Consider the following 24,118-nt stretch of genomic DNA (forward strand, 5'->3'; position numbering starts at 1 on the left):
ATCATGTTTTTTGCAAAATATGTCTTCCTTTCAATTGAAGAATGTTCCTCAAAGAATTATTAAATTGTTTCTATTTTTTGTTTTTACAATCAGAAATGTCATATTTTCCTGATTATAGATTTATAACTGGTGAGGATCCTAGGCTTTCTAGGATCAACCTCATATTGTACAGATGAGGAGCCTCAGATGCAAAGGGTTCAAGTGATATGGTCATAGTGGTAGTAAATGGCCAATCCTAGAGCCCCCCATACCTCTTTCACTTTGATGGTTTCAGAGTAATGCAGGGTCATTTTCACTCTGATCTTCAGATTCTGTTTGCACCCAAATCAGCAATGTTTTACATAGGAATTTTTCTTTCTTGCCACTGAGCCAGGATTCCAAGGGAAAGTTTCTTTCTTGATCTGGTTTCCTGCTCCTTTCTTTTCTAGCTTTATCTTATTTTACAACTGCCCTGCTTCCACCTTTGTTCAAGACCTTGTAAGCCTCTATCTCCTGGTCATTCACTACCAGAGGTCAGAACTAAGAGCAGTGGGTGGATCTTATGACAGGCCAATTGAGGCTTAATATCAGGAAAATTTTCATAAGCCTCAGAATCAAGCAAACATGAGATGAGCTGCCTTGGAAAACTTGGTGGATCTTTCCCTAGCCTCACTGGAGGATTTCCAGATGAAGTCTGTCTGGTGTCTTGTCCAAGAAAATCTTTTCATGTACATACTGACCTAGATGGCCCCTGGGGTTCCTTTCAACATTGACATTCTTGTAATTCTGTGAATTTGCCATGTTCTTTCATACTCTTCCCCATGTGTAGGCTGTTGTCCTCTCCCTTCTGACCCTTTGATTCCCAAGTCAATGCTAAGGTCAAACCACCTTATCCAGGAAGGTTTCTATGATATTCAGTGTATGTTACTAACAACATTTATCCAATGACATCCTTTGGTGTTTGATTTTTGCCCTCTCTCTGCATTGTAGTATCTGCTTCCATGTCTTATTGTCCCATGAGTCTGAAAATTCCCTGAGATGAGAAATAGAATCTTAATTAAATCTTACAATATCTCAATATATGTTCTGGCCCCAGTAATGACCTTAATTTTTATTTTTTATTTTTTTTATTTTTTTAGGTTTTTGCAAGGCAGATGGGGTTAAGTGGCTTGCCCAAGGCCACACAGCTACGTAATTATTAAGTGTCTGAGACTGGATTTGAACCTAGGTATTCCTGACTCCAAGGCTGGTGCTTTATCCACTACGCCACCTAGCTGCCCCTTAATTTTTGTTTTTTAAATTGAAATTTATTCTTAAGTCATCACATTCTAGAAATACTATATTACCGAAAGGATTGAATAGGTGTCAAATTGCTAACTTAACTGAATTAATTCATCAAAAACTATCATGTAAGGGCTGGAATTTAGCAAGGGAAAATGGGGTCCTGATGTATCCCAAGATTGAATGGAATATTGAGTGAGATTGATAAACTCCTTTGGTACTTATAGTATATCTGTCTATGTTTGCAAAAATGCAAAATGAGCTAAGGCAAAAGGGGCTAGGAGACTATTTTTTGGTGAACACTCCTACACATCTCCTGCTTTGGCATTACAAAATCAGACAGGGGTACAACATTGACTTAGGTACAAAACTTTAATTGTTGAGCTACAATTTTTTACATACCATAATTAGGTGTTAATAAATTTTAGATTGTGGTTGAAATACTCCTACCCAGAAATTTGCCAGTTTGTTATTAATCCTTCATACTTATTTTTCTTTTATTCCAGGGAGACTACCATCTCCTCTGCTAAAACGATTGAGCTTGTCTACATCTAAATTGAATAGTTTGGCCATTGGATTACGTCAGATTGCAGCTTCCTCTCTCAGCAGTGTTGGCCGTGTCTTGCGCAGGACAAGAATTGCAAAAGATTTGGAACTGGAGCAAGTTACTGTCCCAATTGGGGTCCTTTTGGTGATTTTTGAATCCCGCCCTGATTGTCTTCCCCAGGTATGTAGCAGTGACACCTGTTTGCCGGGATTCCATCAAGATTTGACATAGATTTCCCCAGAAGAGACTTTTCAAGATTTCACTCTCAGATCTTTCTTCAGTCTCTTTTATTAGTATTCTCTAATTTTGACTTGATTTCTATCACTAATTGATGTAGGTAGAAGGGAGGTGGTTGCCTGAGGTCACACAGTAAAATACAGAACATTGTTTAGTACTTAACTTTCCTGACCTTTAGTATTTCATTGTCCCTGATTTTTTTTTTTAAGTTTTTGCAAGGCAATGGGGCCAAGTGGCTTGCCCAAGGCCATTCAGCTAGGTAATTACCAAATGTCTGGGGCCAGATCTGAACTCAGGTACTCCTGGCTCTTAGGCTGGTGCTCTTTCCACTGCACCACCTAGCCGCCCTGGTGCCCCTGATTTTTGGACCTGGTGTTGACAAAGGGACCTTTTTGGTAACACAAAATGTCTGATTAAGACATAGAATTTATGTTGAAATGAGCTTTAATAAATGTATGTTTTCCTTGTGGTATAAATCCTACTTGATCATGGTGTTTTATCCTAATAACAATTTCTTATAATCCTTTGCTAAAATTTTATTTAAGATGTTTGCATCCATGTTCATTAGGGAGATTGGTCTATAATTTTCTTTGTCTATTTTGGCTTTTCCTGGTTTAGGTATCAGCACCAGGTTGGTGTCATAAAAGGAATTTGGCCAAACTCCTGTTTTTTTTTTTTAAATAGTTTATGTAGAATTGGAATTATCAATAAATGAATGAAAAATGGAACTAGGACTAACTTGAGGAGACTTCAGAGTCCTCCTATTAGTAGTATTCATGTAGTCCTAAGAGTAAAGACATTTACTTCAGGAAGGGCCAAGTAATCTTAAAGGTATTCTCAGCTTTAGTTAGCTCAAGCTCTTTAGGGAGATTCTCTACTGCACAGTCTAGCTCCTGCTCCTGTGTAATATTCCAGCCACAAGATAGCAAAAGGAAGATTAATTAGGATGAAATAAAAGGACAACTACACTACTCCAGTGTCCCACAGCATCCCATCCCTGACATTCTTTATGTGATTCCATAGAATTTCTGAAATAGAAGGGATATCAGAGAGCATCTAGTCTGACTGTAGCATCTCACCAAAATCTTCTCAACACTGTCTTTGATAAGTGATCATCCAGTTAGTCCACTGTTGAAGACCTCCACTAAGGAAAATCACCCATTACCACAGTAGACTGCCTGAGCTACTTTAAAACAGTTTAAATGGTTAGGAAGTTTTGCCTAATGTTACGCAGCCCTTCAACTTATACCCCTTATTCTCAGGGGTCAGGTAGAATTCCTTTTCTGCATAATAGCCTGCCTTTCTGAAGACAGTGAAGATTAGTGCCATGACTCTACCATTTTTCTGTCTTTCCCCCCCTAAAAAAACTGTTTCTTGTCCAGGTCTCATTTCTAGTTCCTTTAATTAGTCAAGATTTTCTGCAGCCAGTCTGCATCCTTCCTAATGTGGCATCCAGACCTGGACCTAATTCTCTGGATGTGGCCCAATGAAAGAGTCCTGGGGAACCACCATTTCCCTTGTTCTGGTCACTTCATCTCAGGGAGGTCTTGGAGAACTTTAACTTTTTTGTCATTCTTCATTAAGATTCTCACATCCTCTAAAGTTTGTTGTTTTGTGTAGCTTTATCTTCCTGTCCTTGTAAAGCTGAATTTTTGAATTCAAGAGAAATGACTTTACTTTTTTTTTTTTTGCAAGGCAATGGGGTTAAGTGGCTTGCCCAATGCCACACAGCTAATTATTAAGTGTCTGAGACCGGATTTGAACCCAGGTACTCCTGACTCCAGGGCCGGTGCTTTATCCACTGCGCCACCTAGCCGCCCCCTATGGCTTTACTTTTGATTTTATTAGTGCACATTTTTCTAACTTGCCAAGTTAGTTTTTGATCTTCCACTGCTATTCAACACTTTAGCTGTCCTTTGTTTTTCTTAATGTGCTAACTTGGCAACCAAGACTTCTATGGATTTATTTCTTATAGATAAGTGACTGATAAAAAATGTTTATGGCACAGGACCAAGCACTGAACCCTGAGACCCTTCACTAAAGACCAGCCCTCCCAGTTGACATTGACCCATTCGTGACTAGTCTTTAGAGATGATCATTTAGCTAGTTCTAAATCCATCTAATTTTATTGCCATCTAGCCCATATCTCTCCATGTTACAGGATAGCACAGTTTATAGCAAATGATTTCATAGATGCTTCAAACCCTACTTTTACAGCATTCCTTGATTATCAATTTGGTCTTTTTCTCTCTCCCTCCCTCCCTCCCTCAGCTTTTTGCAAGGCAGTGCAGTTAAATGACTTGCCCAAGGTCACACAGTTAGATAATTACTAAGTGTCTGAGGTTGGATTTGAACTCAGATCCTCCTGACTCCAGGACTGGTGCTCTATCCACTGCACTACCCAGCTGTCCCCATATTCTCTTTTAGCAATTGTTTCCCTTTTTAGCTACTCTAATATTGTACACTAAATGTTGCCAGGAACAGGAGTCCAACTCACTGACTTCTGCTTATAAATTTTACTTGCTTTCATTTTTTAAAATTGGGATGTTTCCCTTCTAGTCTTTTGATACTTCTGTTCTCCAAGACCTTTCAAAGTCACCAACAGTGACTCATCAACAGGGTTTATTATTCCTTTTAGTGCCCTAAGATAGAACTCATCTGGGTCTGGGAATTCATATTCATTAAGGAGTTATATTCTCTTTTACCATTTCCTCAAATATTTTGAGTTTCCAATCCTGGTTTTGTTCTGGTTTTTAAATGTTTTTATTGATTGTTTTTTTACATTACCAGAATTTCCTTCAGAATGCTGTTTCTTATTCCCTCCCAGAGAGGGGAATATGCCATAAACTTAAAAAAAAAAAAAAGAAAAAAAAAAAGAAGAAAGAAAATTACCCAAACTGATCAGTATATTGAATAAGTCTAAAATTATCTATCACTTTCATGGATCTCCTACAGTTGTAAAGCAGTGGAGAGAAGATGTATTTTCTTAATTCTTCTTTGGAACCATGCAACATTCTTTTTTGTCTGTGGTCCCTTCTGTTTACATTGTAGTCATTATGTATATTTTCTTTTTGGTCTTTTACATACTTTGCATTTGGGGAAGAACCTTGGATCTATTATAAATATATATATATATATATATATATATATATATATATATATATATATATATATATATGTATATATATCCCTTACATTATTTAAATTATTGCAGCGAAAACCATTTTTCTACTCATCCTAGCAGGGATCCTCTGTCTTCTGAAGTTGAAGTCCTGTCTCTAGGTCAAAGATCTCAGGTCCTGATTCTTTCCATGGGTCACTGCATGACCATTAAATATTCAGGCTATTTTACCTAATTATCAAGATGATCAGTTTTTTGATAGAAGTCCTAGGAATTCTCTCTGAGCCCATCTAGAGAGTTTTTTAAAAGCCAAGTCTTTGTCCTTACTTTGAACAGGAAGTGCCTCTTCATCTTGAGCTATTCATAAAGCCTTAGGATGCTTTGGACACCCTTGGATTATACCACTTCCTCTTGAACATGATTATGACCAGTGTCATGAAACATTAAACAGAATGGCTAAATCTTAAGTCTAGCCTGGGGAATCTTTCTATTCCTACTAGTGCGGGCAGGAGTGTTCGTCAACTAAGAAACAATACTTTAGCTATCGGGGGACTGGCAGGTTCCTTCCTCTCTTCTCTACTTATTCATATTAAACTGTGTCATATATTCTAAGAGTCACCAAAAACATGTATCTAGGTGATTTTGCACCACTCGCTCGGCAGAGCTATAGCCCAGTATGACCTCTGACAATTGTCCTTTCCTCTAGAGGTGATGTTAGGAAGGTTACTGTTTACACAAAGGAGGATCTTTGGGAATTCTTTTATCTTAGCCGGATAATAATGAGCTACTCCTTTTTGTCTACCTCTCTCCCTTTTGATCTGTAGGTGGCTGCCTTGGCCATTGCAAGTGGCAACGGCTTGCTTCTGAAAGGAGGAAAAGAGGCAGCCCACAGCAATCGCATTCTGCATCATCTAACCCAGGAGGCACTCTCCCTCCATGGAGTCAGGGATGCAGTGCAGCTGGTAGGTTTACAGCCGAAAGAACCTTCTGGGTGTGTTGAAGGTGGACTGGAGGGGTGGTGAGGCTCACAGGTAGTAGGGCTCTCTTTCTTCACACCAGCTTGACCCAGTAACAGATGGACTTCATGCATGTAGGGATTTTGCCAGACCCCGAGAAGATAGAGAGTTTAGGCATCTCCCTTTTCTTCAAGAGAGGGCATATATATATATATAGCACACACTATGCAAAAACATGTTTTTTTAATAACTATCATTTAATAGCTCAGTACAAACTTTATGTCCTTCCATCCTCACAGCAAAGATGATTAAGTCCAGACTGAGTTAGAGAGGTTAAGTGACTGGCCCAGAGTCATACAGCTAGGAAACTGTCCAAGGTGGGATTTAAACTCAGGTTTTCTGGAGTCTTTGACCAGCACTCTTCTACTGGGCCACAGCTAAGAGACTGCTGTAGGCAGCCCATGTCAGGGTATAGAAGAGAAGGAAATGATTGTGGAGGGTTTAGAAAGAGAGGATGGTTGTTGGGTGGGACCTTGACAAGGGGTCAGGGCTGTATCCCAAGGTTCGCAGGGGCAGTGGAAAATGTTGCTCTAGCCTTGCTGCAGATCACCAGCTCCATTGTCAGTAATGCTGGTGCTGTAGGACAAGCAATTGAACTTAGCTGGTCTCAGTCTCTTCATCTTTTAAGTGGGAATAATAATGTTAGCATGGAACAATAGACCTGGGTTTGAATGTTGGGTCAACCCCCGTTACTATTTTTGTGACCTTGGTCCTGTTTTCTCAGCTATCAAATGACGAGAATCTAGTTACTAAGTGATCTCTAAGCTCATCCAGGCCTAGATTTCTGAGCCTTTTTGTGTCCTAGACTCCTTTGGTCCCTCTCTCAGAATAATGTTTATATTTTCATTTATCTCATGTATTTAAAAAGGAAATCAATTATATTGAACTACAGTTATCAAAATGTTGCAGAAAACCAAGTTCCTGGGCTCTAGATAAGGACTGCTTACTTTATGCTCTAAATCTTATCATCTTAGAACTTACTATTAGTTGTGTGACCATGAGTGGTATTCAGAGCCCTGCCCAGTCAGGATCCTCTCTCCCATTTTGGGTTCCTAGCATTTCTCCCCCCCACCCTGCCACCCCCACCCCCACCCCCTAACCCAAGCATTCTAATTTACACTGTCCTTCTCCCTCTTCCTATTGTGTGGCACTCTATCCACCCATTGAGGAAGGAGTCCCTGCTCCAGGGACCCTCTGTCTGGCATACTCTCTGAGTCTTAGACTTTTGAGCTTCTTTGAGAGCCTGACTTAGAAGCCACCATGAACAGGAGGCCTTTCTCAAGATCCTAGGGATTTTTTGGGAAACTGCTTTGTATCTACTTTATATTTACTTAATTGTACACATCTTTTATCACTACTACCATCAGTCCAGTAAAATGGAAGCTCCATCAAGGGCAAGCAGTTTTTCATCTTTATGTTTATGTTCCCAGTTCCTATTACTGAATCTTATACACATCCATGCCAAAAATAGGAAAATTTGAAGGACCAATAATTTTTTTGGGGGGGGAGAATGCAGTTGGCAACTTGGGAATGGGGTTTAGGAAAGAAATGTGTGAGTCAGCTATATATATAAAGATGATGCTTGATTTGTGAGAACTGATGAGATCATTGAGGACAGAGTAGAGAAAGAAGTAAGACTGGGATTGAGCTTTGGGATGTCCATGCTTAGTGGTGGGAGGAAGAAAATGATCTGGGAAAGTGACCTGAGAAGGAATAGTCAGTAGGAGAGAAACAGAGAGCATTACCATGAAAGACGTGGAAGCCATGTGAAGGGGGTAGAGTTGGAAGATTTCAGAAGCTGAAGAACAATGAGAGGGGGAGCCAACTGATCTCTCTGCATTTCTCTATGTATGGTTGGCTGTTTTTCTTTTTCTGAAGGTTTTAGATTCCTAATAATTAAGGGCTATCATCTTTTCCCTCAGTAGTCACTTAAATTGTATTTGATCAACAAGTCTGCAGAGAAAACTAACTGGGTTTCTTTCTCCATCCTCGTAGGTGAATACTAGAGAAGATGTTGAGGACCTTTGCCGTCTGGATAAGCTGATTGATCTGATCATTCCACGTGGCTCCTCTCAACTGGTCAGAGACATTCAGAAAGCTGCCAAAGGAATACCGGTGATGGGTCACAGTGAAGGAATCTGCCACATGTATGTGGATTCAGAGGCTAGTGTGGATAAGGTCACCAGACTAGGTTAGAGGAAGAGCTTAGGCTGCATTTGTTTAAGAATTGTTCCCCCCCCCCCCCCCCCCCCCCGAACTCTTCCTTTCAACAGCTGGCTATTCTTTCCCTTTCAGTGAGAGACTCTAAATGTGAATATCCAGCTGCTTGTAATGCACTGGAAACTCTGCTAATCCATCGAGATCTACTGAGGACTCCACTGTTTGACCAGATCATTGACATGCTGAGGGTAGAACAGGTGAGGTCATCAGGGTGCCCTGACTTTGGGATGTCATCAGCATGGATTGGTCATTTGTGTCCATAGACAGGCTGAAGATCACTGGGATTGCTTTTTGTATAATTCCCCAAGGTAGCAGGTACTGTGTTTTACTAAGAGAATCTGAGGAGTAAAGAAGGTAAAGTGAATCCATGATTATCGTCACCCTTGGGTTTAAGCCAGTTTCCTTCTCATCTGTTTCTGGGAAAAAAAAGGAATCAATTCAAGTTGGGGATTATGATGAATGCAAAAAAGAATGATACCCTATCTGTTGTGTTCCTTTTCTATATATCAGGTATGCAAAATAACCTGGGTCCAAAAGAGAGAAAGGTGTTAAGTGAATGTGTATCTTTGTATTTGAGCTCACATATGCACACACACATATCTAACAGTATAACCAATCAACTGGTAAATATTTATTAGCATTCATTATGAATCAAGGTCATATATTAGGTTATATTCCCTGAAGTTTGAATATATTGCATTGCTTGAATATTTATAGAAATCTCAACTAGACAGCCAGAAATAAGAGACCGTATTTTACTGAAGTGATTTTAATCCAGGTTTTCCTAGTCCTGGGATGTCTTTAGTTATGTCAAGGGTCATCACAGAGCCAATGAATTCATTTTACAAATAAATGCCATATTGTAAAAGAAAACAATTTTGGAAGGTTTAATAACTGACCAGTGCAGTGAATGACCATGTCTCCAGAGGACTCATAGCAGAGAAATGATGGGCTCCAAATGCTGCAATAAATATGCATTTTTTAATATAACCACTGATGATATGTTTTTCTTGACTGCGCTTACTTGTTAAAAATTTTTTTCTTTTAGCTTTTAATTAGGGCATATTTGATGTAGGGAAGAAGAGTTAGTAATATTGATGCCATCAAAAAAAGTGACGTGTTTAACCTTTTTTTTTTTAATGTACAGAATACAGTTCAGGAGGAAGCATAGAAGAAGACAATACTTCTTTTTTTTTTTTTTTTGGCAAGGCAATGGGGATTAAGTGGCTTGCCCAAGGCCACACAGCTAGGAAATTATTAAGTGTCTGAGGCTGGATTTGAACTCAGGTACTCCTGATTCCAGGGCCAGTGCTCTACCACTACGCCACCTAGCCACCCCCAGTATATACATTTTTAAAAAAACATGCAAATATGAAATAGAGATTTCTGGTTTTATAAGTAATCTTCCTATTGTTATGGATATGAAAATGCTTTTTTAATTTCAAAATAAAAAGAAAGGATAATTGAAGGAGAAACCAATATTAGGGAAGAATTGGCCAAAATTCTACTAGATTAGAATAATTTAAGTTACAATGAGGTCAAATCCATTAATAAATTATTTTTATAAAGTGGACATTAAATATTTATCAACTTCTACTCAAAACATAATCTTTAATTATTGTTCTTGCTCCCTGGTCTCTTAGAACTTTTTGCTTTAGGAGAAAAGAATTTGGGCTTTGGCCTATCAGCACACCCTGGAGGATTAGAAGTTAGCTCTAGTATGAAGAGAGAGGTGTGTTTTGGTGAACTGATTACATGAATGGAGAATTTCATACTGTCATAAATATTAACTAAAAGGGAAAGAGAATTGGGATTTCTTACATTTAGATCTAAGAGAGAAAATGTGGATGTTTTTGTTTGTTATCCTCTGTGTTTTGTTTAGGTGAAAATTCATGCAGGTCCCAAGTTTGCTTCCTATTTGACTTTCAGCCCTTCCGAGGTTAAATCTCTTCGAATAGAATATGGAGACCTAGAATGTTGTATTGAAGTGGTGGACAGTGTACAGGATGCCATTGACCACATCCACAAATATGGCAGCTCCCACACAGATGTCATTGTTACAGAGAATGGTCAGTATGAAGTCAAGTTATAGGGGATGTGGTTAATGGATGACTCTCCAGAGATCAGCATAGCTTCCAGCCTGGTTGATCCCAGTTGATTCCTTTCCATCCTTATCCCTTCATGACTGTCAGGAGGAGTTTCTGTGGGGAAGACAGTAGATGATAAAATCTTTCTATTTATAGTTACCAAACTATTGGGTGAGATGTGTGTGTGTGTGTGTGTGTGTGTGTATATATATATATATATATATATATATATATATATATATATATATATATAATGCTTTGATAGTTGTAACTTTTCATTATACATTTAATATATATTTTTCATATTTTCACATACATATAAGTGTCAGTTGATATTATTACTGAAATATCTTTATTTTTGAAGATATTTGAAGGCTAGTCCTCTCATATACTCATTGTTTTATCATCTATGTGTCATTTTCCCAGTTTAAAATAGTATTAGTGACACTCGAAGGAGAATGGCACAGGAAGCAGAGTATTCTGATATTAGTGAAGAAGCACCTGCACTAAAGTTCCATTTCTTGGCACATACGGGCTCCACCACCCTTAACAGTTGACTATTTTAGCCTCTGAGTACCCCCAGGCCACTTTGTACAATTCTACATTTCAGAGCAGATGCCTTTCTGCATTGTTCAAGGGAGTTCCTTCAATCAGATTTGCCTGTCTAGATCAGGAGAGGCAGAGGTCTGCCCCCCTCCCTCCTCAACCTCCCAAAGAAAAATGAAATAACCAATAACCCCAAAGCTTGGTGTCAAAAGATGTGTCAGTGGAGGCTCTGAGGGGTGATCCCCCAGGCCTGTATACATATGGTGCTCCCACCCCCTCCAGTTCATTCTCCCTGTTGCCATAACCTATTTCACAGTGAATTCACTACCAAAGCAGATTCGGTTCTCTCTTTGACAGTACCACTCACTCATTAAGAGGATTGAGACCTGGCCCAGAATTGAGTTTGTTTGCTGAGGTGTGCCCCGGAATCATTGCATAGCCCTTCATGAGCTCCATACATACAAGGGCCAGAGAAATCTGCTCTTACTATAGTACAGCAAAGCCAATTTTTCTTAGCTCTAGCATATAGGCCTCCCAAAACGCATTAGGGTGCATGTGTTCATTCTGCTTTGGGTCAGGGCCCCTAAACCTGAACTGACTGTTGTACTGAATCAGATAACCTTGTAGTGAACCCAGTCCTGACCAATTCTTTTTTCTCTGGCAGAGAAAACAGCAGAGTTCTTCCTTCAGCATGTGGACAGTGCTTGTGTGTTCTGGAATGCTAGCACCCGCTTCTCAGATGGCTACCGCTTTGGACTTGGTAGGAAAACTGTGTTTTTAGGTAGTAGAGATAGAATATATACTACATTACCAATCAAATGTATTTTTAAAACAGTGTTTGATAAACCTATAGAGCTTAAAACATGGAGAAACCATACATTATTTAATAAGTTCTCTTGGGGAATTGGTTGTTAGTTTAACAGGAAATGGATTTAGACTTGTGCCTTAAACCCACATAGCTTAGTGAATTATAACAGGACTGTGGGCTTCATCTCAATTTTGGAGGGGAGATGATATTGTTTTGTGTTCAACAATTAGAATTATTTGGGGCAGCTAGGTGGCGCAGTGGATAAAGCACCAGCCCTGGAGTCAGGAGTACCTGGGTTCAAATCTGGTTTCAAATGCTTAATAATTACCTAGCTGTGTGGCCTTGGGCAAGCCACTTAACCCCATTTGCCTTGCAAAAACCTAAAAAAAACCCAAAAAAACCCAATTAGAATTATTTGGGGGGCAGGGTAGACATCTATATCCATGTCATTATGATAAGAATTGTCTATATAGCAAAGTAATGCAAGTAAAAGGCAAATAACAGATTTGGAGAAAATATTTATGATAGTTTAACAGACAGGTAGCATGGCAAAATGGAAGGCAAACTGGTATTGACTGCAAGAAGAACTGGGTTCAAATCCTGCCTCTGACATTGACTGGCTCTATGAAAAGACCATATAAAAGTTGTATAATAAAGGGTTTCCATACTGAAACAACCAGTGAAATCACTTGATCTGGATACCTACTTTCCAAAATAAGAGAACAAAATCCTAACTTCTAAAATACATTAAGAAACTTATAAGAATTCCCAAAGGTAACTTCTCATCCACAAAGGATAAATTTGGACAGGAATGTAAGCAGAACACTATCAAACTATATTTAATAGCTAATCAAAAAAAGATACAAATAAAAATACCACCACACACTTCAAATTGTAAAAAATTTTAAAACCAGTAAAATTGAGAGCTGGTAGGATTGTGGAAAAACAGGAATATTCCTCTAACTGCTGGTGAAATTGCAAATTTATATAATCTTTTTTGGAAATTAATCTGGTGGTCCTTACTAATCATTTGCAGAAGTATCATCTATTAATCTACATAATTTTTAATTCAACAGTTATTTGTGAGTATGCCCCAAAATGTTGTCAAAACAACCAAAAAGCACTTGCTTTATGGAAATTTTTATAGTATCATTATTTAATTGAAAAAAACAAACCTGGAAGCAATCTGTGTGTTCCACAGGGGGAAAATGGTTAAATAAATTGTGGTACATTAATCTCATATCATGCTTTTGTGCAATTAAGATCAAGAAGTATGAAGAATATAAAGAAATCTGTTATGAAATAATACAAAGTGAAAAAAAAAAGCAGAATCTAAGGAACAAATGCTCAATAACTGGCTGCAATAGAAGGAAAAATGATGGGTAGAGAAGGAAGAGAGCCCTGCTGTTCCGTGTTCTTCAAGCAACTAGGGGCAGGCCTGTCCCTGAGGGGGAAGTAATAAACTAGATGGAGATGCAGTTTAAGTGTTTAAGAAATTCTTTTACAAAGGAAAAACAAAAAGAGGGAGAGTTGTTAGGAATGTTGCCATTCAGAAAAGAAAATCTTATTGTAATCTCTGAAGAGCTTATGAATTTAGCATTTGGAGGAAAGAAAGAGGAAGAGAGAAAAAAGGAGGGGGCAAGGCATCTGTTCATAGACCAGGCTTAATCATTATAATTTTGTAGCATTAAGTTTTAGTTGGGGGTGGTGGTGGTTCTTTCTATTTACATTTTTGTAGTCATTGTGTATATTGTTTTCCTGGTTCTTGTTACTTCACTTTTTAATCAATGCTTACACTTCTTCCAATAATTCTCTGTATTTTAATTGGTCAACATTTCTTTAACAGCACAATTATATTCCATTTTATCCCTTGTACCTCTGTTTGTTTAGCTGTTGATGGGTTTGTTTTCAATTCTTTGCTACCACAGAAAGTGCTGCTAGGAATATTTTTGTTTGGCTATTTTTTCTTGATACTTTTATCTTTTTTCTATAAAGTTGTGTTTCCCAGAATTTTGCCATCAGTTCTTTTCTCTCTCCTCTTTCTCCCTTAGTAATCTTAGTCACTCCTCCTGTTTCAACTAACACCTTTACAAATACAGATACAAACCTGAATATTACTCCTGAAACCCAGACCCATGGTTTTAACTGACTACAACCTTTGTCTAACCTACGTGTCCCACTGCTATTGCAAAGTATACATCTCAAATTGATCTCAGCATCGTTTCCTATAAATTTGCTCATCCTTCTGACTCTCCTGTCTCTGGTGTGGCACTGCTGTTCACCCATTCGTGTAATCTTGAGGTTACCTTTGACCATTTCATATCTGTCCCTTTCTTCTTACCAGTTACCAAGTCCTTTTATCTCTAAAACATTGAATGGACCCTCCCTGCTCCCTATGTGGATCTTTGAAGTTATCTCTTAACATAGCTTCCTATCTTTGTGCTCCCTCTGGTCCATTCCTCAAACTACTGTCTAGATTGTGTCTTTTCTACATGGTTTTAGTCTTGTGACTCTTCTGCTCAAACTCTGTGACCCTCCTTATGTTTCCTGATGCCAAATAAAGACAAAGCTCTTTAGCTTGGCATTCAAGACCTTTCCCATTTGGGCACAGCCCTGCCTTTCTCATATGTTTCACTTTGCCTTAGCTAAAGTTGCAGCCCACCACTCTCCCTATGTGTCCCACACTCTTCACCTCTCCCTTTGCTCAGACTGTTCCCTAAGCCTGGAAGGGCTTCCTCCTTCCTTTTTCCATCTGTTGAATTCCTGCACATCCTCTAAAGTCCCATCTTCACAAAGCTCCCATCCCTCAGACACATCTTTAGCATGGCTCAGTATGTGTTGTCATTCTTCATGTGCTTACCTTGTCTCCCTACCATTCTGTAAGGTCAGTGAAGGCAGGGCTGCCAAAAAAAATGGCTGTATACACAGGAGGCTCTTAATAAGAGTTGGAGCTGGAATGGTCAGAGACTGTGATGAACAAGCCAGGGTTGAGTGAGACTTTCCTGAACGGATGGTTAGGAAGAATTTGTTTAGTGGGGAACAATTTTTGCCAAAGTAAAAAGACAGGAATGGATAAGGACCTGTTCTTGAGAGACAGTGGATAGACAGATCTGATTAGAGCATGAAAGTCAAGAAGACTCATTCATTAAATGGTATTTTTTTTTTTCCAGGAGCAGAAGTAGGAATCAGCACTTCTCGAATCCATGCCCGGGGACCAGTGGGACTTGAAGGATTACTCACCACTAAGTGGCTACTTAGAGGACAGGACCATGTTGTATCTGACTTCTCAGAGAATGGAACTTTAAAATATCTTCATGAAAATCTTCCTGTCCCTCACAGAAACATCAACTGAGAGCATGCAGGAAGACTTAGGAGATACTTCCAAGATCATTTCACTAGTAAAACGCCAGCGTTGAGACTGGACTTAGTCTCCAATTCCTGGGTGATTTTTTTTTTTTTTTCTCTTTTGAGATATACCTGGAAGCTTTGGGGGCTATTTTGGCCTGGTAATAGGAGCTGAGATATAGCCACATACTTCAGTTTGCCAGTTAGAAAGCATAGTTTCCATAGATAGTACCTTCTCCCCAAATTAATTTCCTTTAAATAATGCAAATTGGTGCTGGAGATGGTTAGAGAAGAAAATTGTCAGTTGGGTTCCTCCTTTTACCATTTTATCACCTCAGTGAGGTAAAGACTCCTTTGACATTTTTTTTTCGTTACTATACCTTCTTGTTTCTGATAGACTTTTTTTTAAATTTCATTCCAGATAGTATCATGATTCTATTAGAAAGAGGTAAGATTTGGTACTCTTTAAAGACTTATTTCTCTTCAGCATTTCATTAGAAAGATCAGATAAAAATTGACTGAATTACTGAATCAGTGAAAATTTACATTTTCTATTTATTTGTCAAATGAATGTTTTGCTTATATGCCTTTGACCAAGAAGTTCTGCTTTCATTACAATTCATTTATTTTGTTAACTCTAGTAGAGAAACTATAAGTTGTAATCTTTAGGAGTAGGTATCCAAGGAGAGAGGCAGTTTTTGCACCACCTGTGTTAAAGAATTTTATATGAATTGTTTATTATCCCTCCCACTTTCTGTGCCTCCCCAAAAGAAATAACTAAAGGAATATTTTAATACTTTAAATTAAATTTTTTCCTTTTTTCAAAAATAAAGTTCTTACCAAAAGATCTATGTGATGAAAATTTTCTTCCTTGCCTGGTCATTACTCTTCTTTTTGTTTTCATTCACCCACTGCCTTCTTGTGCTTGGCTTAAGAGGTCTCTGCTTTAGATTCTTCTCACCTTTTTTTTTTTTCACCCAACTTGAAAACACACTGAATACTTGGGTGTTACTCATGCAGGCACAGTATTCATAAGGGACCATATTTTCATTTGAAATAAACTAGTCCTGGGGTGGCTAGGTGGTGCAGTGGATAAAGCACTGGCCCTGGGTTCAAATCTAGTATCAGACCCTTAATAATTACCTAGCTGTGTGGCCTTAGGCAAGCCACTTAACCCCATTTGCCTTGCAAAAACCTAAAAAAATAAAAAATAAACTAGTCCAACAAGAAAAATCACAAGAATACTGTTTTTGAAATGTTATGCCATTAACAGAGCCTATTTTCTAATCTTTATGGACACCATAGCACCAAGTATAGAGCCTCATAATATTAAGTTGTTAAATGTTGAATGGATGAGATGTTGAGATAAGTGAATGACTCTAATTAACAGCTCTATTCATCAGTGTTATTTATTAGGTGCTAAGAAGTCAAATTTAATTTAGCAAATAAAACAATGAAAAATTGGCAAACTCTGGCCACAAGGGTTAAAAAGAGCTTCTTTATAGAAGACAAAGAATTGTGAATGTCACAAGATTGGAAAGAACTTTGAAATGACTTGTAGAATATACTGTTTGTTTTTCTTCAACTACCCCTACTAAATAAAGCAGATGGTTCTTGTCTGGACTAAAAGTAATGAGAATGTGGCTTAAGAGAAGACAAAGAGCTATGAATATCACAAGTATGTAAAGCAAAAACTTTGAAATGACTTGTAGAATGTACTATTAGTTTTTCTGCAAGTAGCCCTACTAAGGCAGATGTTTCTTGTCTGGACAAATGTACCCTAGTGGTAGAAAGCCATCCTGGAGTTAGTATGATTTGGATTCAAGATTTGTCTTTCGACATTTTAGCTTTGTGGCCATGAGCGAGTTGCTTAATTCCTCATAGCCTCAGTTTCCAAATATGTAAAATGGATATGATGATACTTGGATGTTATAAATGGCTCAAGACTACTTAATCCAGAGTGATTAAAATGGTTTTTATTAAGATATCTTAACAAAATGGCACACCTCTCATGTTTGGAGAGAGGGGCAGGAAAATCCCAACATCCAAGCTCTTTTATGCACTTTGAAAGACTTTGTTCCTGCCCCTTCATGCCATCCACAGGCTGATTGGTTCCTATGTTTCCCCACCCTGCTCATTAGCCTAATGAGCAAGAACAGATAGATCTCTTTGAGCACGTGCAAAGGAGAAGGTCAAGACTAGGTTATTCTAATCTAGTTTGTTATTTCTGGAATTGGATTAGGAGAACTCTCCCAGTTTTGCAATTGACTGGGATTATTTCCCCTTTGTAATGGATTTCAAAGGGGGACCCCCCTCCACACCCTGTGAAGACCAACATCCTACATTCCTCATGTTGGATAACATCACATCACAGCCTTGTGAGGAAAGCACTTTATAAATGTAAATTAGTGTTGTTTTCAGGGCACATATCTAGAATGTGAAAGAGAAATCTGATGAGCATTATTCACTTCTGATGCTTCACAAAGGGTCATGTTACAGCCCAGGAGAAAGTTCTACTAAGCAATACAAAGTCCCAGGCAATTAAAGAAAAAGAAGGAAGAAGAGAACAATTGTAGAGATTTTTAGTACTACAATCCATTGGAGACTTTGGAGTCACATCAGGAAGTGAATAGTTAAGCTAAGATGAGGTTGATTAAACTGGCTTCCGTAATTATAGCTGGTTTCTGTACCATGGCTTATAACTGATGGTCTCCTGGCTAGGAAGAGGGAGAGTGGCATGCTCCTTGCAAATTGGGCTAGTTAAAACAGGTTTGCCCTGAGTTTAGCAAATGTAATCAAGAGGGAATGAAATTGAAAAAGGGAGGAGGGAGAAATGGCCTGAGTAGATCTACCAAGTCTGAAGCCATGGACAAAAGGTGTCCAGCACAGTCCTATGTAATTGGATATTATTTAATAAAATAAACAAAAATACAATACATTTTTAGCCAATTGGAATCGATTTGCATTTGATATTATTTTCATAAAAAGTACAACAATGGAAGAAAAACAAGAGTTCTACTTATGGAAAAGTTTCTAAAAGAACACACAATAACCAATGGCTATGCAAATTAACAATGTGTCAGTAATAAGAGTGAATTGAATTCTTACTACCCAAATGCATACTTGACTTGGAATTTCACTGGAATATGGCTGTGGAAGAATCTATTTTATTCAAAAAGAATCAGAGATGAAAAGGAGTGGAATGGCATAGACTATTCATGAAAGTATAATGACTGGAGAAATGGTGAAGAGTATCTGGGTAAGGATCAAAGGGGACAATAAACAGAACACTGGAGTATGCCACATCACTTTCATAATGTTGATAAGGAAACACGCTTTTGAGGTGATGAGGAACTTTAACTTCAGAATCTGCTAGAGTTCTTTTTAAGCCAAAAGCAGACCAACCAGTGAATGTGTAGATTACTAAAATGAGAATTTCACCGTTCAAGAGGTAGAGAAAGCCACATGCAGAACCACCATTCTGGATCTGATTTTAATCAACAGATAGCTGGCATAGAAATTAGGAAAGCTTTAAGGGACAAGTAGGCATTCCAATATGGAGCTTGTGGTAGAGAAGAACTCTCAACAAATTTTCAAAGGAACCAGTGGATAAAAACTAGTATAAAATTAAAAATCGTTGACAATGAATGCAAAAATGTAGCAGAGTGCTCTAAGAATGTTAAGGTCTTAAGGTCTAGAAGGATGTGAAACTAATTGCAAGTGCTATAGTCACTAAAATATATTTTAACAAGCTCTTTTTGCAAAAAGATCAAGTTATTGATGGATGCTATAGGTTGGTAAGAGTGGACAACGGGCAGTTAGGTGGCACAGTGGATGGAGCACCGGCCCTGGAGTCAGAAGAACCTGAGTTCCAATCTGATCTCAGACACTTAATAATAATAATTACCAAACCATTATAAAGAGTAGACAACTGCAAGAATGAATTACAGTCAGAGGAATGATTTATAGACTGGAAAAACTATAACAAAACTGGGTAGCAAGGACTGGAAATTAAAGATAAGTAAGGAAATGCTAAGAAGGCACTGCACTGCCCTCACTGTATTAGTTACCCAACCCAAGGGAAGTAAAAAGGGCTTTTAAAGAAATAGCAAATACTACTGCTGTGCTACTTTTGATCTTTAAAAAGGTCTTAGAGAAAGAAGAGGGGCCACTGACCTGGAAAAGAGCAAGTATCCTGATTTTCAGAAAGGGAAGTGGGTGTTATCTGCAAACAATAAGTCAAGGTGAATCCTACTTCTGGCAAATTCCTAGAACACATTATTAAAAGGAGTGACTTGGGAACATTTGCAGAGGGAAGCAATGGTCACTATAATTCAATCTAGGCTCATCAAGAAAATGTTAATAGATAACCTCATTTCCTTTTAAAAAAATGTAATTTTATTTTCAAATTTTCTTTTTTTGTGATCATAAACTTTGCAAACACCAATTAACATGATCATTTCCAAGTTTTCCAAATTCAAAAATAAGATGTATATGAAAATATAATCCTATAATCATAAATAATTTTAGAAGATTTATAATAAATTTAACATGATAACTCCAAAACTCTGCTGTTGGTTTATTTTTCTAAATTTCTGCTTTCCAGGATTGTTATGAGGATCAAAGGAGATATGTAAAGTACGGGGGTCCAGCCTCCGTGGGGTCCTTGGAACCTGACAGGAGGGATAGAGTAGGCAAAATGAGTTGAGTCAACAAGTGGGTATAGGCAGGAGCAGGTTGACTGACTGTCAGCTGCTTAGATTCATTTTTATAGTCTCAAAATCATATGAAACAAGCAAACTAAAATCATTTCCTTGGTTACAAAAGTATACAATTTTCATCATTAATCATATAGTTCATATGGTTACAAGTTTGACCATGTAGTGGTTACAAGTGTGATTATCAATCATGTAGTTAATTTTCTTGTCCCTGCTCAGGCCGTGATGACCTCAACCTGCCTGTTGCCTAGTTTGTTGCTGCATAGTAAAGTTATTAATTAAACAGAACTTTCCTTATAATAATCTTTGATATAATTTGTTTAATGGAATGCTTCTATGTTTTTGTACCACATATGTAATGTTTTTCGATATGCTCCCTTGACAACCTATAGTGAGCGTAGTTATGTTTGTCCACCTGTCCGTTGACTCCTTCAATAACCAATTTTCCTTTCAGCCCTTGTTGGTAGACGCTACAGTTTTTATGACTTTTTATTCTTTCCCAATAAACTAAGGCTGTTAGAGTTCACATATTGGTTACCTGTACTAACTATTCTCTCACCATCTTTATCATATATTCCTGTGTATGATAAGGGGGGCAAAACTGTTAATTTCCCTGGAATTCTATCTGACCCATCTTGTATCTGGTTTCCCTGTATATATTCTGACATCTCCTTGGAACTCCCAGTGCTGTATCTTCCAAAGATTTCATAATGTTGAAGCCTTTTGTATGTCTCAGGGAGAGGCAGTCCTGTTAAATTTGGACAGAGTTCACAATCTATTTTATTCAAGGAATTTCTCTGAAATCCTTCCTTTATAGTTATTCCACTATATAAATATGGGTATACATGGAATCCATATATATATATATATATATATATATATGTATATATATATACATATATATATATATATACATATATATATATATATATATATATTTTGAAGAAGGAAATGTTGTCCATCAGGCAGTGTGACTGCCTTGAGTCTTCTTGCCGCGACTGTGTCAAACAGCTTAGAGACCCTGGCTCCCAACAGTAAAGCATTTAACACAATGGCTGTCATATAGTAAATGCTTTTTTTTTTTTAAGGTTTTTTTGCAAGGCAAATGGGGTTAAGTGGCTTGCCCAAGGCCACACAGCTAGGTAATTATTATATTAAGTGTCTGAGGCCAGATTTGAACCCAGGTACTCCTGACTCCAGGGCCGGTGCTTCATCCACTGCTCCACCTAGCTGCCCTTAGTAAATGCTTAATAAAAGCTTCTCACCCCTTCCCTTTGTTCCCCCTCCTTCTCTTATAATAAGTAGGAATAAGCAAGTCAAACAGCCACACTTTGATCACCTTGGAAATGTCTTTGTCAAAAAGTGGAAGCATGATCTATTTGAATTTGTGATTGGTCATTAGAATTCTCAATTCTTTTGAAGTTGTTTTGCTTTATAGTGTAGTCATACACACACACACACACACACACACACACACACAGACATTGTTCTGGTTCTGCTCACTTCACTCTGTTTCAGTTCATACTGGACCTCTCAGGTTTCTCTGATTTCATCCCTTTCATAATTTAAGTATAGCTAGCATATATGTAGTGCCCACTATGTGTCAGATACTATGATAAGCATTTTTACAAATAGTCTTATTTGATCACAGTTCATAATATTTCATCTCATTTCTATGAAATAATTTGTCCAGTCATTACCCAATTGATGGGCACCAACTTGGTTTCTTGTTCTTAACTACAATATGTGTTACTGCAAGTATTTTTAGATCAGTGTCTGACACATTTAGAAAACTTATTGATTATTTAATTTTCCTTTCCTGTTTCCTTGATCTGTCTGAAGTATAAGTCTAGTAGTTGTGTTAATGAATCAAAGGTTAAGCAGTTTAATGATTCTTGGAGGTTATTTCCAAATGGTTTCCAATATAGTCAGACACTCCATATTTCTATCAATACTGTATTAGTGCACTATCCAGGCACAGCATTTTCAACAATTATCATTTTCCTTTTCTTTTTAAATCATCTTTGCCAATCTGATGGGGGTGACATGGAACTTCAGAGCTGTTTTAATTTTCATTTCTCTTGTTAGAAATGAATTAGAGGGGCGGCTAGGTGGCCTAGTGGATAAAGCACCGGCCCTGGAGTCAGGAGTACCTGGGTTCAAATCCGATATCAGACACTTAATAATTACCTAGCTGTGTGGCCTTGGGCAAGCCACTTAACCCTATTTGCCTTGCAAAAACCTAAAAAAAAAAAAAAGAAATGAATTAGAGTATATTTTTTACTTATGATTGATGATAACTTAGATTTCTTTCATTGAGAACTGTCTATTCATAGCCTTTGACCCATTTATAGACTGGGAAATAGCTTTTCTTTTATATTTAAATTGGTTTGCTCTATCATGGTCTTAAGACCTTTATGAGGGAAACATGCTGAAAATATTTTATTCAGTTAACTTATAAAAATTATTTTTCTTCCTTTCTACTATTGGCTTTGTCTATTCAGAAGCCATTCTATTTCACTTAATTATAATCAGAATTGTCCATTATCTCTTATGAACCTCTTTATTCTTTATTTGGTCAAGAAATTTTTCTCCATTTATAGTTGAAAAAAAATCTCTTTCCTTCATTCTCTTAATTTGTTTATGCTCTGCCCTTTTATATCTGGTACTGCTAAATCCCCTTCATTTTCACTTTCTTTTCATTATTTCCTTTGAGATTGTTTTTCCAGTTAAATTGTTTTTCCAAATAAATTTTGTTGTCATTTCTAGCTCTGTAAGTAATCCTTTGATTGCTTGATTAGTATATTACTGGATCTTGCAAATTATCAATTTATTATGTTAATTTTCTATTATGCTTATTATATTATATAAAATATATTTTGCAATTGTATTCATATAATTCCTCTTTGGGGTTTTTTGGTAGGCTACTCCTTAATATCTTATATATTCTGTTGTTGAATAGAATTTCTTTTTCCATTTTTTTGATTAATCTTTTTGTTTTAGTAAAATAAAGAATGACTAATGATTTTTGTAGATTTATTTTATATTTTGCTACTTTTTTTAAGTTATAATTTTATTTTATTTTGTGTCCTTAGACTTCCCTAAGTAAACCAGAATCTCATCTGCAAAAATGTTTTTTCCTCTTTGTCTTTGATAATCCCCTCATTTTATTTTTATAATTTATGTCTTATTATTAGTATCATTTGTAGGACTATACCAAATAATAACAGTGACAATCAGCATACTTTTTCTTCCTAAGCTGATTTGAAAGACCTCTAGAGTTTCTCCATTAGAGATAAAATTAGCTCATGGTTTTAAGTAGTTATTATTTATGATTTTAAGCATCTATTTTTCTGTACTTTTAAACATTTTCAAATTAAAAGTATAATATTTTTAATAGTCCTTTTCTTCATTTGTTGATGTAATCATACATTTTATTGTTTTGTTATCAAAATGATCTATTATTTTTATAATTATCCTAATATTTATTTAACCTTGCATTCTTGGCACAAACACAAACCATTCATGGTATATGATCTTTTAAATATGTTGTAGCCTCCACTACTATTTTATTTTTGTGTTGATATTCCTTAGACTTATCAATCTTTAGATTTGTTTCTCTTCTCTAGCTCTTACTGGTTTAACTATCATATTTATATCACAGAAGAAGTTTTGTAAAAGCTTTTCTTTACTTATTTTTGCAAACAATTTGGGTAACAGTTGAATTAATTGTCCCTTAGCTGTTTGATAGAAGGTTGAACAAGCACATTCCAGGTAATTAGGCTTTTTTTTAATGAAAAGAAAACTCTAGAATCTTAAAACTGAAAGGAATCCTAGTTATAATCTGGATTGCTTTACTTAAAGGTAATTTTTATAGTTCTCTCTTGAACATCGCCTCTCTTCCGTACCTTCTGACTGATCCTGACCTTTTGAGAGTGCGCAATAAAGGAGACTAGTCTGGCTAACTGATCTTTTTGCTGTTCCTCATCCAGCAGGGCAGTCCACCACGCATCTCTATATTTTCTCTTCTATTTCCTTTAAGACTCACCTGAACCATCATCTCCTACATGAAGCTCCTCCTGAATTTCATAGCTCCTAGTATCTCCCCACTCCTGTTGTTTACACTTACCTGTTGAAATAGTTTCTTCTCCAGTAGAATGTAATCTTTCTGAAGGCAGGGATTGATTCATAGTACAGTGCCTGTCATTCGGTA

General features: G+C 37.2%; 1 protein-coding gene and 1 long non-coding RNA gene across 3 annotated transcripts in view; one reads left to right on the forward strand and one right to left on the reverse strand.

The window, feature by feature from the left end:
- ALDH18A1 (aldehyde dehydrogenase 18 family member A1) overlaps window positions 1-16,051 on the forward strand; it is a 69,783-nt gene extending 53,732 nt beyond the window's left edge. For both annotated transcript variants that reach the window (XM_074233323.1, XM_074233324.1), the window contains exons 12-18: window positions 1,767-1,987; window positions 5,990-6,127; window positions 8,177-8,372; window positions 8,477-8,598; window positions 10,284-10,470; window positions 11,699-11,794; window positions 15,013-16,051. In XM_074233323.1, the coding sequence (XP_074089424.1) occupies window positions 1,767-1,987; window positions 5,990-6,127; window positions 8,177-8,372; window positions 8,477-8,598; window positions 10,284-10,470; window positions 11,699-11,794; window positions 15,013-15,194 (1,142 nt within the window). In that variant the 3' untranslated portion in view covers window positions 15,195-16,051. The remainder of the gene's footprint in view (window positions 1-1,766; window positions 1,988-5,989; window positions 6,128-8,176; window positions 8,373-8,476; window positions 8,599-10,283; window positions 10,471-11,698; window positions 11,795-15,012) is intronic.
- The window catches only part of LOC141521117 (uncharacterized), an 86,013-nt gene continuing 70,897 nt past the window's right edge, over window positions 9,003-24,118 (reverse strand). The window contains exon 4 of the long non-coding RNA XR_012477848.1: window positions 9,003-10,602. This is a non-coding gene — a long non-coding RNA (uncharacterized LOC141521117). The remainder of the gene's footprint in view (window positions 10,603-24,118) is intronic.

This window comes from Macrotis lagotis, chromosome 4 (genome assembly GCF_037893015.1).
Source record: "Macrotis lagotis isolate mMagLag1 chromosome 4, bilby.v1.9.chrom.fasta, whole genome shotgun sequence".
Classification (NCBI taxonomy): Eukaryota; Metazoa; Chordata; class Mammalia; order Peramelemorphia; family Peramelidae; genus Macrotis; species Macrotis lagotis.